At 46.1% G+C, this 19361-nt stretch overlaps 1 protein-coding gene across 6 annotated transcripts in view; it reads left to right on the top strand.

Moving 5' to 3' along the window:
• Positions 1 to 3265, top strand: part of EBF1 (early B-cell factor 1) — a 298865-nt gene extending 295600 nt beyond the window's left edge. For all 6 annotated transcript variants that reach the window (XM_019535303.1, XM_019535301.1, XM_019535300.1 and 3 more), the window contains one exon: positions 143 to 3265. In XM_019535303.1, coding sequence (XP_019390848.1) covers positions 143 to 174 — 32 coding nt within the window. In that variant the 3' untranslated portion in view covers positions 175 to 3265. The remainder of the gene's footprint in view (positions 1 to 142) is intronic.
• The last annotated feature ends 16096 nt before the right edge of the window (positions 3266 to 19361 follow it).

Here is a 19361-nt window from a genome sequence, read left to right as displayed (position 1 = left end):
GAGTCCAGCTCACCGTTCAGATGAGAACGTGGCTTGTAAATGTGTAAAAACGGTGCATTTATTTGGTGAACTGGTGTCGTGATGCACAAAAGTCACTTTTTTCCTTTGTGTTTTTTTTCTTCCTCTCCCTTCCTCACCACAGCTATATCTGGCATGATTGTTCCTCCCATGTGAAAGAATTGCCTTGAAGAATTTTATTAATGAAGAGGTTGGATTCTGCTTCAGAGAGAAATCTGATACAAGTCCCCGAGTGGAACTTTTTACTCAGGCCTTTTTAAAAAATAAAAATAAAATAAAGAGGAATCTTACAATAACTGCAGATTTTTAAACAAAACAAAACAAAAATCACCATCCTTGCAAATCCTGAAATTAGCAAAGAATCTGCAATTGCAAGGTGTTGATTCCAGTTGTCCATCCCAAGTACTTGGGAGAGCTATTTATTCTGTGTTGATGGAAACAAAAATCCACTTTTTGGTTTTATTTTTTGTTTTTAAAGCTTGATTTAAGTCAACAGCCATTTGTCTTTTATAAATCTCACCATTACAAAGGGACACTAGAGATGAAACTCCAGGTTTTTAATTTATGACTTTTTTGTTTTCAAGCTGTGGAAAGGGAAACGAAGTGGTAACATTTATAACAACTCTGTATGGGACAGCATAGAAGTGCCAGTTAGTTTTTTTAGAGGAGTAATGGCTATTTAACGAGGGGTCGGCTCGTACTGGTGGCTCATCCAGGGGCGGCTTGCTAACGGGATACATTTTTCACTTCGAGATACCGCTCACTAGGTATCCGGTCAGGTGGGGCAAGGGGGGAAAATTGTAATCTCTGTCTTTCATATTGTAAATAATGTGACAAGCAACGTTGGGGATAGCATAGCCAAGGACGTGAATAGCAAAAGCAATCCCCTTCAGACCCTGAAACCCAGTGCCTCTGGATATAATGCTAAAGCTGCAGAATTAAACAAGCATGCTCTCCATTTAGCTTATATCAGGATCTGTCCAAATGAGCGGCCTCCTTTGAGTTTAGCGTAACCTGAACTGCGCATCCCAATCTCGCCTCATCTTTGCATAGCAAGCTGAAGACACGGACTCGGGCCATCCTTGCATTTGGGCGTTTTCGGACTCGTTTTCCTTTTGCTGTAGCCCGGTTGTTTGTCTGGGGCAAAACGAGGTTCAGCTCGTCTGCGATCCCGCATTCCCATAAAGGCTCAGAAGCACGCCCCTTCTCGACAGCCTCCTGCTAGGATCCTTGCCGTATCAGTCGACCCGCTCAGTTTGTAACATAATCTATTAAGCAACAGGTAACTGCTTTTGAACAGTAAGTGGATTGAACATGAATTTGTGGGGCAGAGGGGGCTCTTACGAAGGTCTCAAGTCAAAACCATAAATACAGGAATTTTGCTATCATTATCTGGGAAGTGTTCTTAAAAATATTAGTCAAAGAGGCAGCAAAGCTCTGAAGATGCATTACCTGATATTTTTTTCTTTGCTGTTGTGTTTTGTATGTAGTTATAAATAATGTAGATTTTTTGTGATTTTTTGCCAAAGTTGTTGTTCTATTTATACATTTTAATGTCTTAAGACAGTTTTTCAATATCACAAAAAAAAAAAGAATTTTACTGCATATTTTGCAAAAAGAGCTCACTACCTTTAGCTTGCACATACTTGCAAAATTAATTAAAGAAAAAAAAAAGCTTTTTTTGTTTTGTTTTGTTTTTTTGTTTTAAAGGGGATTTTGTAAAATATCCATATAAATAATGTATTTATCTTTGGAATTTGTACATTGCTTTTTTTCCCATCCCCAGTTTATTTTATTGTGTATGTTTGCTATGTGAAAAGTGCTGATTTGTTTGGTCGCTCACCGTTGTATTAGCTGTTTAAATGTGATTTTAAAACATTTCATTTCTAGGTTTTTTTGGGTTTTTTTAGTATTGTTTTAAAACCATGCTTCCATTTTTTTATTTCCACCCAAAAGCCATCGTCTATTTTTGTATTATTTGTAAGTTAAGAAGTTTTTTCCAATATATGGCAAAAAGTAGCATATTATTCTTGTAGCATTTAGTTATGTAGATTTTAAAAATGTATCCTTTGCTTTTGAGGCTTAACAAAAACTAATGCTGTTTTACTCTTAATATGCATGGGATCTCTCCTCTTTGGAGTGACGCATTTTTGTGCATTAAATATGGGGAGAAACTTCATAAAACTCAATGAAAATACTTTCTTTCTTAAGTCTGCTTGTATATTTCTCTGTCTTTCACATAAATATAAACCAGCAGATTGGATGCCTTAACAATGCAAATCATATTCATTTCACTTGTACATTGTACTGTGCACCAGAACTGTCAATCATCACTAACATTCTAAGAAAAAAAGGATTTGAAAAGCACAAAAGAACTGTTTTGTTACCTTAAGACAATATAACTTTTTTCTAGTCAAGCAAGAAATCATTTACAATGATGCTGCAACTGTGCATGCTTCCTGTATGAATTTTGCAATGGTTTTCACTAGAATGTCACAGTGTGCTCTTTTTTTGGGGAAGGGAAGAAAACAACGTTTTTTTTTTCGTGGCGAGAAAATAAAAGGGGGGGAAAAAAAACTGGAAAAATGTGAGAGACATCAGTGTATTGCTTCTCTGTATTCCAAACAGTTATTCTAATTCACATAGTAAGCAACCGCACGGCAATGTAATCAAATTTAAAGCCATATTTTGTCCAGTGACACCCTTGATTGCTCTTGTAGGATCCATTCTGAGTTGTAGCTGTTTAGACACCCATGTTAGCCATCTACATTCGTAGCCCTTTACTTCACAGTCCAAAGATCCTTTGACAATGTGTATAATTTGTTTTGTCGCAGCTATTTATAGTGATCTGATAAAAGGGAATTTATTAAAAAAAATAAATCCCCCTGCAAAAGGCCCTCGATCTTTTACAAAGTAAAAGATGCCGCTCTTTACAGAATATGGCTTTAAGTGGAAACGTTCAAGATTTCAGTTTTAAAAGATGAAGCTTCACAATGACTGGAGTGCGTAAAGTATACCTATTTCCTCACAGTTGTACTAGGATGCCGCTAAAATGAAGTCATCTCTGAAACTGCTAACCTTTCACCTTCTTATCTAAATCTTTTTGAATAGACACACACACTGTACAGTTCTATTGTTAGAGAAACTAACTACTGTAGAGATTGTTATAATTTTTTTGCAGAAATTCAAGCTGTAAAAACTTTTCAACTTTCACAATATTTAATTAAAGTTACTTCCTGTCTGTGAATACAGCTCCTAGTCGTGTATTTATTTATCTGCTTCTGCTGGCCAACAGCCCCCATGTGTCATGGTTTTATATCCGTCGCGGTATCACAATAGTGCCAAGACGTCCAGAACGAGATTGGTATAGTTACTGTACAATAGCAACAGAGCTAGGAGGTATCTCAACTCCAGAGTGCTTGCAGTGTAAACAGACAATATTGGCAAAGTGTGGGATTAAAAAAAAAAAGTTTAATCTCCCTTCTAGCTGAAGTACAAGGAGATCAACAACGACAGCAGGGCCAACATGTAGAAGTGAATGGGGTCTTTGCCGCTGGTTTCAGAGTGAGGCCAGTCCTTAAGTAACTTGTCTGTCATCGCAGGGGAAGACTGACAGAGTCAAGAAGTGAATCTCGCTGTCCCGAGTCGCAGCCCGCTGATAAAACCACAAGTCGAACCGTCTTCCCCATGAGGCAGATACGGGCTTGCATAAGGAGTTTCCATTCTGCCAGGTTTTCTTCACATTAAACCTCTGTCACCAACCAGACTAGAGTTACCTGTGTGCAACCTGGGTCTACTACGGGCATGCCCTACTGCCTGCATCTGAGTGGGGTCAGGTTTGCCCAAGGATCTGCATGCAACAGCGGCTCAAACCTTTACTGATAAGAAAAGGAAGAGTAATAGTAATGATAATAAATTTTGGTTAAAAGAACACTAAAGCTGCAACTAGTTGCATCTACAACGTAGATGGCGGTATGTTTGGAAAGCACAACCCCAGATGGACGAAGGGTGGTTTTTTGCTAAGCTGGCTCGGATGGCTTGTTTCTCCAAGGTGCTGAGCCCTGGCAGCTCTCATTGCAACCAATGAGATGCAGCAGTGCTCAGCCTCTTGGCGAACACAGGCCACGTGTGTATCTGGCCTGCAGTTGGTTGCAGAGTTTTTAAGCCAGCTGTCATGGTGCACAGCCTTCCCCAAAAACCACACAGCTGGGACCCTTCCTTTCCCTTGGATCCAGTGAAAATATCTTCATCAAACTGTTACTTTGGGGCAGGTCTCAGGAAGCTGGGTGGGATGAGTTCACAGGCATGACAGCGACTCCAACAAACCCTCTATCGACCCCAAAGACACATCCCTGCACGATGACCCCCCTGCTAGGAGAAAATCCATCAGTAAGCTTTAAAATAGGTTACTTGTATTACCTGAAGAAAAAACATGAGCCCTGAGGCCAGGCTGGGCTGGTGGGGATGGCTGCGAGGGGCTAGGGATGCTCCCCATGCCAGTTTAGATCTCACAACAGGGTCTGCAAGGTGAGGACGGGGATGGCTCTTGTTGTTTGTATGAGTGACATCCTTCATTGCCAGCAATGGTATCAAGGGCTTCTAAATGAATAAAGGGAGCTTTTTTTCGCCTGAAACTTTCCCTGTTTTATTTAAGATCGGTGCAAGGAGGTGTCTCCCCACACTGCACAGCACATGCCTACCAAGCTTTGCAAAACCTCCCCTATTTCTGGGCCTTTTTCTCAGCCCTTGTAGCCTGGAGGCCAATGTCCCTTTCCCTGCTAAGACTTGTGCTCTTGTTAGGCATCTACGTCGCCCAATGGCACCCTGTTTGACCCCATGTACTGGCCTGAAGGGCACAGACACAGCTAAATGCCTTGCATAGCTGCAGTTCTGCTCTATGGAGCTGAATTTGTTCCTAGTGCACGTGCTCAGCAGTGCTGTGCTAGAGGCCTCAAGTCCAGTTTTGCTCTGCTATCAGTCAGACCTGGGGCACACAGGGGGCTGCACAGATATAAACCCCCAAAGTTACTGGCAACCAAATCCCATGACTAGCAGCTCTCTTATGCTTGCAGGCCAAGTTGTTAAAGGACCTACTCAGGTTAGGGGAGACTGGGGCCCTAGGATCATTCACAATTATAGCAGGCATCTACACGTGCAAGTGTTAAAGCATATTAATGAGGTGTGTGGACTGACTTGGGACTAAAGGTAGTCCCAAGTCAGTCCACACACACAGCATTAATGAACTTTAACTAGTCACACCTAAATTTGCCATTTTTAATGTACATTAAGGGCACGCACATGTAGACACAGACCCTTAATGCACATTAACTTAGGCTAACATGCATTAAAGTGTCCCATGTAGATGCACCCATAGAAAATGAGGGTTGAAGGGACCTCAGAAGGTCGCATCTAGTCCAACCCCCTACTCCAAGCAGGACCAGCCGCAACTACATCATCCTCAACTAGGTTTCCCTCTGGAAGGAGAAGTAGGGATTTGAACCTTTTTTGATCATAGGGCAGCTACTTAATTACAGGGCCACAGACAAAGTCAGGCTGAGAGTGCCTTCTGGTGAAAGCTAAGATACCTAGCAGCCAGGAGAGGAAAAATATCTTGGAGGTAGGAGACCAGGGCAGTGGCAGACCCTTGCTGTAGCTCTCGGAGGTGGATACTGCCTCAGCCAGGAGCAACAGTGAGGCCTTGGTGCCACTGTGTGTTTTGTGTTGAAGACACATTGGGGGAAAACTGCACAAGCAGCCCCAGGAGCAGAGCACAGATGTCTCAACCCACTTGAAACATGCTCCTGGCAGGGCCTGGAAGAGATGGCCAGAGAGCAGTGGTTGAAAAGCCTACAAATGACAGGTCTTCAGGGAGAAGCAGACTCTGGGAAGACACCCCTGGGTCCCTAAGAGGAAGGGTTGTGCCTGTGTTAGGAGCAAGGAAAAGGAAGCCAGAGGGAGGTGATTGCAGCAAACCTCAAGGTCCCTGATAACGCCTTCAGAAAGCCAAATCCCTCATCTATAATGCTCAGTCCTCTGCAGCCCTCTGTCCCACTAGCCCATCCTGTCCCACTAACTAGCGCTGGCAAATCTGCCACCCCTGGAAATGACAGCCCCTGTGTCACTGCTCACACCCCAGCTTAGCCAGGGTGGTCACACTAAGACACAGTGACCCGTGCGTTTGCAGGTCACGGCATGCACGACAAGCCAGTGACACCCTCAAGCGTACCCGGATGCAGCATCACTGGGCAAAAGCCCACGGTGTGTGGGAAAGATGGAGCCGTGGCTTGCAAGGGTCGGTCATCCACCCAGTGTTAAATGGTCTTTGGGTAAAATGCATACACACAGACCCCTCCACAATGCTGCTGGGGGATGTTACAGCTTCCAGAAGCTATGGCTGCCCTTGAACCCAAGTGATCAAGGCCCACAAGCATCTGCTATCACCATTAGGCAGCTGCTGCTAGGCTAGGCTTGTGCCAACCAGCTTGGAAGTCCTGCAAAGAGGCCAACCTCATCAAGCACTTGGAGTCTGAGCAGACAGAAGCTGTAGCCTGAGTTCAAATGCCCTAATGGGGCACGTGGAGAGCTATGCATCTCCTAGGGGTCTGGCTTGGGGCCTGGGGCTGTGACCTCTGTCTCCAGCCATGCATAAGAGCCTCTTGATGGACTCCATGGAGGAGCTGCATGCCTGCTGCAGGGCAAAGGAGGATAATATACTTCTATTGGGGGCGGGGGCAGGTGCTGCATGCAGGCTAGTGCAGGGTAGACGCTGCATAGTGCCTCCCTGGGGCGGGGTGGATGGCTTGAGGGCTATTGGAGGATGAAACTAGGCGCCTGCCCCAGCATGAGCTACCTAGGAAATTTAGGGATGCAAGAGTCATAGTCGAAAACCCCCTGCCATTTATCACCACCTCTCACTGGATTGCTTAGCGAGCGCAATACTAAGGGCCAGCACACTACCCCATGGGGCAGCTGAGGCAATGCTGCCCCAGCCACATCACCCCCCGCCACCCAGCAGCCTGGTTGTGCAGACACAGGGGCCTGCAGGGTACCCACAGGATCAACCAGCTGCTCAGGGCTCTGCACCCAGCCGTGCTGCAGGGAGCGGATGGGACCCACTGGGCACACGGGCATCAGCAGGGGGATGCCCTGAAGGCTGGCTGGATGACGGTAGGCAGCCCTCGCCTAGGAAACGCCACGATGCATCCCGCTGCCTCGCTCCCTGCGTCAGCCCTCCCCTTCCTTCCCGCCAGCCGCCGTCGCAACGGCGGCTCCTCCTGAGGCTTCTGTATTTATACTAGGGGGAGAAATGCAGTTGCTGGGACTGGAAATATTTTGTTACTTTTTTTTTTTTTTTTTAACTTAAGCACGAGGCTGTGTTTTTTTTATCAGTGCTCTCTGGAGACTTTTGCTACAGTGGGACTGATTTTTATCCACTTATTCATTGCACTTTAGTTCAATAATGATTACAGAACTTCTACATAATATATTAGGCAGAGCTGATTTCCCAGGGTTTGTCGCCCTCCTTCTCCCTCAGCATTTAAAAGGAAGCTTTTTTTGTGATGGGTACGTTATGACTGCGCCGCTCTTCAACGGGCTCGATGGAGCGCTAGGAGCAGTGCCGGGCCAGGCCTGATGGCGCAGTGGCTGCAGGTGAGCCTGACGTGCCAAAATAAAGGGGCCTGGGTTAGACACATCCCATGCGGTATGTCCTTGCTGCTTGACGGCACCTGTTGGGCGCACGGATGGGACTCGAGAGGAGGGAACTGGGCAGGAACGGCTGCCCCCGCCCCGTGCCAGCCACTGCAGCCCCTTGCCTGCTGTGGCTAGCGCTGGATGAGGGCTAAGAAGCTGCGTTGCCCAGGACAAAAGCAGGATTTGGGGCAGGTCTGAGGAGCAGGAGAGTTGAGCTTCACCATGAGAAGCAACAGGCTTTGTCTGCCACCTGCATCCTGCCCTGGCCGCTAACCATGGCTCCTATAGCCATCCTCTCCTTTCACTGGTGGCTTCGCTGGTGATAGCAACAGCTCAGCAGCTGCCTCGGTTGCGTATCGTTAGGCAGATGCTGCTTAATTCTCTCTTCAGCCCCCCACATGGTCATTTCCAATGGGGTTATACAGCAGATACTGAGACAAGTGAAAAAACAGGCAAAGCATTTGAATAATGATGTCTGAAGTGTCTGGCTACTTCCACGGTGCGGGGCGCTCTCCCTGTCCTGCCCCTGCTTGGCCTCTGAGCAGATGTGGGTGTCGGGCCACACCGCTGAGCCCCCGCTTGCTCCTCGATGCAGGGTCAGTGGAGGCCACGCAGGAACCAGCCCCGCTGGCTGGCGGCGGGGGTGCACAGGCAGCATGGCCAGATTGCAGCAATAACCCCATCGACGTGCTCAGGCTGCCATGCACGGCTGTGTAGCCTTCTGTTCCGCTCTGCCGTGCCCTTTCCATTTCATACAACGCAGCTCAGTGCTAACAACACTTGATATCTATTTTATTTCAACTATCACTCTTGTTTGTCAGGTGTATTTTTATGCACAGCAGGTGCACCCCGCCGGGGTTAAGGCATCAACAGCAAACTGACGGGCTTACGTACCCATTACCTAATGGCTTGCTAAGCAAAAGGGACTCTGTTTAACCCCCGTGCACTTAGCCCACAGTTGGGAGGAATGTTAAAGACTATAAGCTAACGCTCCATCATCTCTTCTCAGACCCACGGGAAGGAAGCTCAAACTTGAATGCCGCTCGTTTGATAGGCAGGCGAATGAATGTGGCGATCATTATGTAATCATGCATCTTATTTATCATCTACACAATGTGCCCCATGAACTCCTAAACGCTCTTGACCTGCTGTGCTGGGAGCATGTGACTGGAGAGGTGCCAGGAAGGGGTTAAACTGAGTCAAATGACATCTGAGAGAGCAGGTCCCCTCCTTCCACCTGCCAGGACAGCGGGCACCCTGGCAGCTTAATAACCTGGTTATTGTTCAACCTGGTTATTTGTTGCACCAGGTTCTTGTTCAACCAGCATCTTTAATCCGGTGCTTTAGATAGATGTGTCTTGTTAACACTCAAACAATGCAATGGCTTTTCCGCCCCCCCCTCCAAATCTCCAGAATTTATTCGCCTATTAGTGGTTTGATTTGTTGTCAGGGGAAATAGGGAAGGCCTCCAAACCATTGATCACCCTCTCCTACAGGTACCCAGCTGAGCAAACAAACACAATAATAAATTCCAAGTGCTGAGCACAAGGGTTAGGCTTTCTCAAGGCTTCAGTGTTTTACATCATGGGTTACAATCGCTTTCCACCCCAAACACACCGCTCTGGATGGCATTCACCTAAGGGCTTGAGATGCCGCTTGCTACTTAGATGTAAGCTTTGCTGAAGGCTCAGTGGAGCGGAGGAAGGCTGTTGCCACACAGGAAGTAGCCCCTTTGGCTGGGGAAGAGGGTTTGAAACCAAAAAAGCCTGGACCACAAGAAGACCACTATAAAGGTTATCTTTACCATTCAGATTTGCTTTGCCACGTGGAAACACGTCTCTCGGCTTTTGACAGTACACATCTGTCCAAAAGTTGCTCCTGATTGTAGCTGTGGGAGGCCAGTTCAAAAGGGATATTTTGTGCAGGCTAACTTAGAGTTAAACTGATGCACGCCTGCAGGAAAACCCCTGTGACTTTAATGAAGCAGATGATCTACCTGAAGATAAGCATAGCGATGGATTTCCCTACCTTCACACAGACAGACCTTCCTGGGAATCCACTGGAGAAAGAGGCTCTTGTCTATAAGCCTGGAAACTAGGTGGCTGGAAATTAGGACTACAAATGCTACCAGTAATTTATGTGCGTAGACTATTTTGTTTTAGGGGATGCCTCTTTGGGAAAATCATGTCTAACACAAATGGAAGGGCCAAAGGAACCCTTCCTTCAAACCTTCAGGGAGCTCAGGACCACCTTTTAGGCCTGTGATGAGTTTTGATAGACTTAGGTGCAGCTCAGGTCCTCCAGTCCTTTGTTTCCATGATGAAGCATCTAAATACTTTGAAGAATCTGAGCTGAGCTCTTCTTAGGCACCTTGAAAGTCCCACATAAATATGACAGGTGAAATCAACAGCAAAAGCCCAGCTGCAGGAGCCAGGCTTTCAGCATAGGTCACCTTGGTACTGTACGAAGCAACCACTGGGGGTAATATACAGCTGCAGTGCCATTCCAGAGCGGCGGGCACATCTACACATGCATTAATGAGCTTTAGTTAATATGCATTAAATCTAGTAACTCCATTGTGAAGTACTAAGAAAATGCACATTAGCCTGTCTTAATGTGCATTAACTAAAAAGCACAGTTTTTAAGTCACACAAAGTGTATTAGCCTATTTTAGTGCACATTAACCAAATAGCACAGGGCATTTTTGTACATGGAAGTACTGCAGTGCTGGGTGCTTTGAAAAGCACCTGGTGTGATGTTGCTTGCAGTTGTATAAGCAGCAAAATGTGCTGAGAAAATGGCCGCGGCACACTTTTGAACTAAAACACACAGAAGTTGCTTTAGTTCAAAAGCACGCCGCCACCACCATTTTCCGTGCGCTGACGTGCATTTCACCACTTATACAACTGCATGCAATGCAGCACAGTGCACATCAGCTTGCATGCGGAGCAGACTTGATTAACTGATGCTTCGACCTGATTAATTGAGTCTGCTCCAAAGTGGTGGATCTCCGGCGTGTTGCGGGACAAAAAGGTATGTGTATAGATGCCCATGGTTTTTAGTGAAGCTTTAATGTGCATTAAAATAGGCTAATGCACATTAAAGCACATGTGTAGACATGTCCACAGTCTGCCAACAGACTGGACTCAACTTCAGCAGCATCCTTGGGGCTTGGCAGAGTTTAACTCATTTCTGGAATCATCAGCACTCATCTCTGCATCTGGATCAGCCAAGCAACTCACTCATGAGTGACTCCGCAATCATTTAACTCCACTCCCTGGCCAACTGGGTACCCAAAAACATCCATATCTGTTTCATTCACATGCCTTATGGGTCCTGCCTGGCTATTATTGGGGTCATTTTGCAGCAGCTGCCAATCATACCTTCCCCATCGTACTTCCGGTTGGATGAGCTCACTGAAAGTGGTGGATAAAGGAGTAGGGCTCCCTCTCTCACTATATACCATCTGCCCTTCTGACTGACTCTCCCGGTCTGTACAGGAGCATGTGCTTGGCTAAGCTCTGCAGAGGGACTGGCTGCTGCTTTTGAAAAGGGACACCTGTTTGTTTCTACCACCACATTTCGGGGCCTCCAGCACGATGCCCCCACAGTGCTAATAGATGCGCTTTGCAAGGTAATAGGGTCATATGGTGAGCTTCACTTCCAGCCCGCCGCCACCGCCATGCTGAATTGAACCAAGGTACAAGAATCAGACTTTTGCAGTGCAGCTCAGCTGATGCACTTCCAAGTTTTGAGAGGAGATGAACTTAAAGACTTGGGCTTTTATTTGCTCGGTGCCACGTTCTGTTGGCAAAACCTTGACAAATTCACCTTCCACTCTTTTCCGTTCTCTCTCCTTACCTCTCAAGAGCTTTCACCAACAGATCTACTTGCAGGCAGGAAAAGAAAAATCGTTCTATCAGTAATTTATGCAAATTAGAAGGCTGATTAGCATAAAGCTTCTACTTGTGATAGTGGGGTTACAGAAGTGGGTTGATAGGTAGGAATGATCTCCTTAGTGATAATTAACTTTGATCTCTTAAATAACAGTTAACTTTAATAAAAAAAAAGAGATGTCTGCATCATGGCAACTGGAAAGAGGCAGAACATATCAACTTTAGTTGGAGATTACATGATAAGTGTTGCTCTCAAAGAGAATATCCTAATTTAAAAGCAAAAAATGACAAGAATTGTAAAAGGCTGTTGGGTTTGTTCTTACCCTGTGTATGAATGTCTGCACGCTGACATGAGACATTGCACATCTTTATGTGAACCAAGGCATATGTAAGTGAGAACAACCTGCTTTTATCTGCAGCAAAACAACCAGAACAACTCAGCCTAGTGCTTCTGGGAGGCCATTCATCCATAGACCTCAAAGTATGGCATGGGCACTGTTCACCTCACGTGCCTCCAATGTGCATAAATATTAGCCAGTTGCAATGTGATTGAGAGACTGAAGCACTGGGACATTAAAGGAAGTATCCAGGACTGCACCATAAATTGTTTTTGGAGCTAGGATGCCTGCCTTCCCATCTTGTATGCTAATCACCAAGCCATGTTCCCTCTCAGAATTGATTTTCTTCCTATACAGTTGTAAAAAGTTTGCAGCTGGGCTTGGTAGAGCACCTGGGAATGGCAGGCTGGGACTGGAAGTGGGAAACAGAGCAGGAGGAGGCCAAGCTTGGGGCAAGAGGCCCAAGTCTGCCCATTGTCCATGAAGCATCCCCCCCGTTCCAGTGCCTGAAATGGAGCTCAGGATCCCTGGATTTCACCTTCCTCCATCGTCAGGCACCTTTCCTCTGCTGTCAGCAGCCTGGGGGACGTGCACCCGACGGTCCCATCCTGCTGAGACTACATGCATGTCACCATGCCAACAGGTCAGGTCAGTCCCACTCCGACCATGGGGCACTTAAGATGTTGTAACTTTGGATCATCGGTGATTCTTCGGGCAGATTGACCTGGCGGTGCCCATCTCCTCTCCAGGTATGGATGGCCGTTGGCTCACAGGGAGCTCATCCGCCCTTTGACAGGTCTTGTTTTTAGTCCTGCTGTGGGTCCACACACCCTTCTTGCCCGGCCTAGTCCAGGTGGGGATGCCGGTTTAGCCACCGACTACCCGACCATGTCCTGGTTTACTGGTACCAGCCAGCAGACCAAGAGATAGATGTCGGGCCTGGCAGAGCACTTATGTCACCACATAAGAGAATTCCTGCTTTCAATTGCAGTTTTCCGTTTTAAAACAAAAACCCCTAGAAAATTTCACGTGCAAATTTCATGAGTGGCGCGGAGGCTGAAAAAGCCCAGCGCTGAAACGTCAGGGCATGAATGAGTTCCCTCCACCAGCTGAGCCTGGCTCCCTGTTGTGCATACGTTATGATACATCATGTGGATCGCATCCCCTTTTCCTCCCCTGGACTCATCCGGTATGGACAGTGCTCGCGTTCAATATATGCCCCAGCCTCTATTCGCTGCACGCCTGTTCGGGCTCCCGAATGACTGAGTGAGCCGTCCCGGTGCATTGCTCAGACTAGTATCCAAAGCCTTCCCAAACATTCATTAATTATTTTTTCATGACCCTCCACCAAAGTGCAGCCCAATCAGTCCCATTTTACAGATGAGGAATTGAGGCTCAGGGATGATGAACCCTCACATGTTCTCTCTTTTTGGCTGTCCAGATGCTGGGTCCCTAGCTTGAGCACAGCAGACCCAGGTGGGCAACTGGGACTGAGTTTGCCTGTTAGACACCCAAACCCCGAGCAAAATGTAAGAGGTGATGGCAAACCACCAAGTGACAGGATTGTACCAGGGCCAGCAAACCAGACACGAGTGGTACAGCCTCAGCTCTCCATCCAAAGTGGATTTTAGGGGCAGGTCAGTGGGACTGAGAAAAGACACAAGGAAAAGGGGCAAAATATTCATGCAGCCTCTACTCCAATATGCAAGTGAAAGAAATCAGTTAAGCTTAAGTAGTTCATTTAAAACAGCATCTTAATCACCCTACAGTCGACACTGTATTATCTCAGCACATTAGATACCATCCTACCACCTTTCTTGGTGCTTAAAAGCTTCAGGCAGCTAGAGTCTTTGCAAAGACACCGTTGCAGCGTCTCAATGCCTCGCCTCCCCTTCTCCTGCAAATGCAGAGCGCTCTGACCACTCGCTGAATCATTTTATCCTGCCGGCTCACTCCCTTTGATATGCATGAAGTTAAAGAGAAATGGCTGTCTTCCTAATTTCTATTTCCACCCAATGTCAAGGGAGAGAGGAAGGCAAAAAAAAAATTTTTTTTCACCTTTTTTTTTTTTTTTTTTTTTTTTTTTTTTTTTTTTTGCATCTTTTAAAAAGAAGAGCAAAAAATTTTACAGCACTTAATAGGCCTTCCTTGCAATTTAAAACTGATTTTCAGGAGCTCATATATTCAAATCGCCCAAGCCTATTTGAAGGCACATCTGAAGGTGCACCCTGCAACCTGTGTGTAGCAAACTCTTTTGAATCGTGTCCTTGAAACAAAAATTAGTGCCCCTTGGGAACTCAGCAGCGTAGACAACCACTAACTGCAGAATGACTGAAAGCAGAGCCCAGAGTCCTTGCAGCTGGGAGGGAGGAAGGGGATGAGAGAGACGGTGAAGATGAGAAAAACCTTCAGGAGGCATTTGGGAGACAGTCACTGGGAAGAAGAAAGAAAGACATGCACTAAAAACAACAGAAACACAGGTGGAAACGGCCTACTGGGAAATCAGGCTGTCAACAAACAAAAGCCGAAGGCCAGAAAGCAGTTTCAGTAGCAGCCCCTGCTAACAGGGCTTCAGTGTTCAGTAAATAAATTAGCAGCAGCTTTGACTGTTTGGAAATTAGTAGCGACACCATGAAAGAGGCAAATGACTTGCTTTTATCAGGAGTGGAAGCACAAAACTTCCAAAGAAATGCTCGCTGGTGGAAGGCGGAACGGAGCCCGTTGTATCCGCTCCGGTTCAAATAGAAAAGAAAAGTTTCTCTTCGCTTGCCAGGGACTCCGAACTTTTCCTGATAAGTAATCAGATCCACCCCCTCTGCCGCTCCTACCAGCCGTCCCCCTCTGGGCGCTGTCGCTTAGACTACGTGGATGTAAAAGCAACAGAGCAACGACATACACGACTTAAAACAGGACTGGGCCATCATATAATTAAGAGGAGGATTTGGATCAAGTCCTCAGCTGGCACCAACTGGCAAACTGGACCCCATGATCTGTGAGGTCCCTTCCAGCCCCCAACATCGATGAAACCTCCATCAATTTATTGGCATTTAAATGAACGAGGATACCTCCTGCATCAGGGCTGCAGTCATCGCATTTGCATATTTATGGTGATAAATAATCAGAAAAGAGGAACCGATCTCAGGAACTCTTGATACAGATTATCGTAGATTTATTATCACGCTGGAAGGGCCCTCACAAGATCGTCTAGTCCAACCAGTTGAACCTGCAACCGGGTAGAAAGACAACAACCAAACCAACCAACCGGACAAGCAGTAAACTCGCAGCTTCCAAACTCTGCGAGCCTTTCTTTGTAGCAAAAGTATTGTGCGTGTGCTGTTCTGTGCACGAATGTGAGCATGCGTGAGCGTGCACACATGCACGTGCATGTTTTGGAGGCGGGTCAAGGAAGTTGCCCTGGGGAAGGAAACGGGGCACGTCGGAGGCGATTCCTGAATCCTGCCGGACCTCGTTCCACATCCGTCTGCCCGGAGATGAAACTCCGTCTCCTCCAAGCGAGCTTTCCCTTTGCGCGGCCAGCTCGGTTGTGCGTGAGAAGCAGAGGGGCTGATTACGGCCATGTTTTCGCTGGGCGGCCCCCACACCACCGATCACCTTGCAGCTAAGAAGAGAGGTCGGGGATCTGACTTGAGTTTGCATTCCCATGCCAATCTCAGCAAGGCAGGACTTGCTTCCACTATGCCTGGCTGAGGCTATTTATTCTCGCTGTCATGAGAAATAAACTCACTCACAAATTTCTCAACCAAATGGAAACTGGATACAAATTGTTAAGATTTTTGTGGATGGGTTACAGTAGCCTGGATCTGTGAAACAAACATCAGACCCTATTATATGGTGAATTTAATTCATTAAGGCAGACATGATACATATTTGGATTTTGAGCTCAGTGCTGCACATGAAGTTCAATAGACAGACTAGAGCTGTATTGCCTGAATAATAATACAGGGAAGTAGATAGAAATCTATCTAACAGATAGGAGCCAATGAGTTATCATCAATGGTTATATGTCAGAAAAGAGGGAGGTATCAATTGGTCGCCTGCAGGAATTGATGCTGGAGCGGGTATTGATCAATATACTCATTAACAGCTTGGAGGAGAATAAAGTCAATGATCATCAGATCTGCGGAAAATGCAGAGAAAGGGAGGAGAGATGCAAAGGGAGAAAATGGACTGTCCAGAAAGAACTGGACCCGGGTAACTTGAGCATTTTGTCAGCACAGCAGGAAAAATATGCTATTTTACGTGGATTAGGAAGACGGGCCCACCGCATCCAAAGAAACTGGGCGGCATCTCAAAAGAAACCTGGATAATCAGAGTCAACACACAGCATCTGACTTCAGGGTGCAAGGAAGAGCCGTGCCCTTGTAAAAGACCTCAACCACAGAAACTCTTGCTAGAGAAAGCTGTGATTTACCACATTGTGATGAACTGGCTCCATCACGCGTAGCCTGGGCTGAACAATACTTATATCCGATGTCTGATGACAGAAGTAGTTAAAATGCTACCAATTGCCAAGTTCAAGTCCAGCATAAATAGGTCTCCTGGACTTAGATGAAAGGAGGGAATGCAGGCTATTATGTTTATCCACAAAGAAGAAAAATTGAACTAGTAATTATAGGAGGGATTTTTTTTTTCTTTAGGATTAAAGTGGTTTTGAGTACATCAGTTCGCTGTGATGCTGGCTTTTTCTCCATGGTTTCACTTTTTTTCAACCTTCATCCTAGGGTTTCAGTGTGTATCTGCATTTCAGTGCCCTAGACCTCCAGCTTGTCTTGATTTCCTCTTGCACAAGGATCTTCTGGCTTGATACCACGGTCTGGATTAGACAAGCGACAGACTCCAGCTCCAAAAGGGACCATTATGTGTGTCTAGTCCTCCTTTTTACCCAGTCATTTCTGCATTCACCCCATCATTTCAGGTTCAGCAGAGCTGTCCTTTGTGGAAAGGCATCCATCCTTGATTTAAAGACTTTATAATGGTACAAAATCCACAGTGTCCCTTGGCAAGCTGAATGTGGGGTAGAGATGTGCCTTATAGAAGTTGTTCCACTCAGAAATAACCTGCACTATGTTAAAAATGTCTAATTCCACTCTGAATTGCTTTAGCTTCAAATGCCAAGCATATTATGCATCATCTATTGGACTAAAGATCCCCGAAACAATCAGTTTTGCTTTAAGAAATCTTCTCCCCATGCAGGTACCAAAGTACCTCATCCACCAATATAATTTCTTAGACGTCTTGCACTTATCCTGCACCCATTGAAATCCAGGGAAAAAAATCTCTTGGACTTGAGTCCAGGCAGGGGCTGGTATTTCTGCAGCAAAAGCCAGAACTTTGAGATGGAAAATAAGGAAATCTTCTAAGCCACAGTTCTGGAGGTCACACTGTGTGGTGTTAACCGTTCAACACATCAGGGCCACATAGCCGCATTAGTCATGAGAAAGGGATAAAATTACTCAGGCAATTTTCCTCTACATTAGAGACAAATCAGGGCTAAACCTTTGCTGGCTCTATAAATTTTAAACCCCCCATTTTCTCTCGCTAGAACAGGAAAGCAAAAACAGAGAGCTGCCTGGCCAAACTTATGAACCGTTCAATGCAATCAAGTGCGAATTTCCCCCGTTAAACTGTTAACAAAACAGAAAACCTTTGACTGAGAGGTAACTTAAGAGATAAGTAGTTAGATGGATGCTATAGACAACAAGACACAAACAAATTAAATCTATTCCACTGAAACACTGATATAATTTCCCTCCAGAGAATATGTACGACTGACAGAATAAACAAAGAGATAACATGTTTCTTAACTTGCAAAATGTGACAGTCAATGGCATATGGCAAAACACAACTAAACCTTGTTGGAAGTTCTTGGTGTGAATTTGCTGTTTGAAAATGATGCAGCTGCTTTATCTCTTGTTTCTGATTCCTGAAAATGTGGCCTTCCCCCCCACCATCCCCAGCCTGGGGTTTTTGCCTGCTTTCCAGCATGGTCCTCATTCAGGGCAGTTGTGCGTTCTGGGCTGGCTGTGGCCAAAGCCAGCGTCCTGATCTGGGTAACACGCTAACAGTCTTGAAGTAGGATGATCCAGTCTGGAGCCCCTAATTACGCAGTCCTGAACAAAGCACTTACCTATACGCATGCTTAGTGAGGGTATCGGTGGGACTTTAAGCACATGCTGAAGCACTTTGCTGAGACTGCAACACAGGCTTGTTGCAGAACTGTGGCTGGATTGGACAAACAGGCTCAAATATACCCTTCTCTGGTGCAAAACTGTCGGTTGTGATTCCTACTGATGGTGGAAATTGTTACAGGATAGAAATCTGATCAGCTGCAAGGTCTTTTCCTTGGGAATATGATTTCTAGAAATATGCAAGCCAGCTGAGAACGATGCCATTGCTCAGAAGCAGAGAGCCAACACAAGCCACTGAAGCACATTCGGACACTTGGAGGTGAGCCATGAGAGGTGAAGATGACCGTGAAAGATGTAAGGACGACCACGAGAGCCTGGGCTGAGATGTAAAGATGAGATGTAAACACTGAGCTGTAAAGATGACCATGAACGCCTGGGCTGGCCAAACAGGGGTGAAGCTTTTCTGCCCGTCTTCCTGTCAGCCGTCGTTTTGCCATGAGTTGTGCATATGCATCACTCAGAAATATCTCCTTCCTTCTTCATCACTTGCATGCACATAATCCTTTCATCAGATTTTAGTTGATGCTTGCCTCTAAAGTGCCAGAGGTCCCCTTCTCCTTTCCAAGTTACAGTGACATTCACCTGAATGTTGATGGTCAAATATAGGCTGGGTCTTTGCAGCTTGCAGACACCAAGGAGCTGATGATGGAAGAAGTCCAGCCCGGGTCACCAATGACTTGAAGCACCTGCTATTTGCTGGTTGTTTAGAGGTTTGTAGAAATGCCCATTGCTTTAGCTACCATCCTAGTTGGCAGTAACCTTGCTTCCCTTGTCCTAGGACCCCTGTTACTATAATATCTCAGGCCTTAGTGTCTCACCATACCGTCTTATGGCAAAGAAGGGGGATGGGATGGGATGGGTTGGGATGAGATATAGATGGGTTGACACAGATGGGATATTTAGGGCCCAATGCAAATCAATCACGTAGGAGCCTCCACTCTGGTGTTGAAAGCTCTGCAGTTGTAGGCCCTTTGCTGCAGGGCCTATCATCCCTGTTTATGAACAGGAGACTTAGGTGCCAGGTAGCAGGGGGCTATGGGAACGCCTGCGTATCCGAATGCCCTCTCCTCTTCAGAGTATAGGGGAACTATTGGGGCTGCATATAAGCTACCGCCTTCATCAGATGGCCTAAGGGGAAGGCATCTACTGAAGCCCAACATGCCCCTGCTCAGCCAGGACTGTTACTACCTCTTCCACTAGACCATCAA

Source organism: Crocodylus porosus, unplaced genomic scaffold, assembly GCF_001723895.1.
Source record: "Crocodylus porosus isolate Cpor-Errol unplaced genomic scaffold, CroPor_comp1, whole genome shotgun sequence".
Lineage (NCBI taxonomy): Eukaryota > Metazoa > Chordata > Crocodylia > Crocodylidae > Crocodylus > Crocodylus porosus.
Note: the sequence above shows the minus strand (reverse complement) of the source record. Positions and strands in the feature narration are given on the sequence as shown.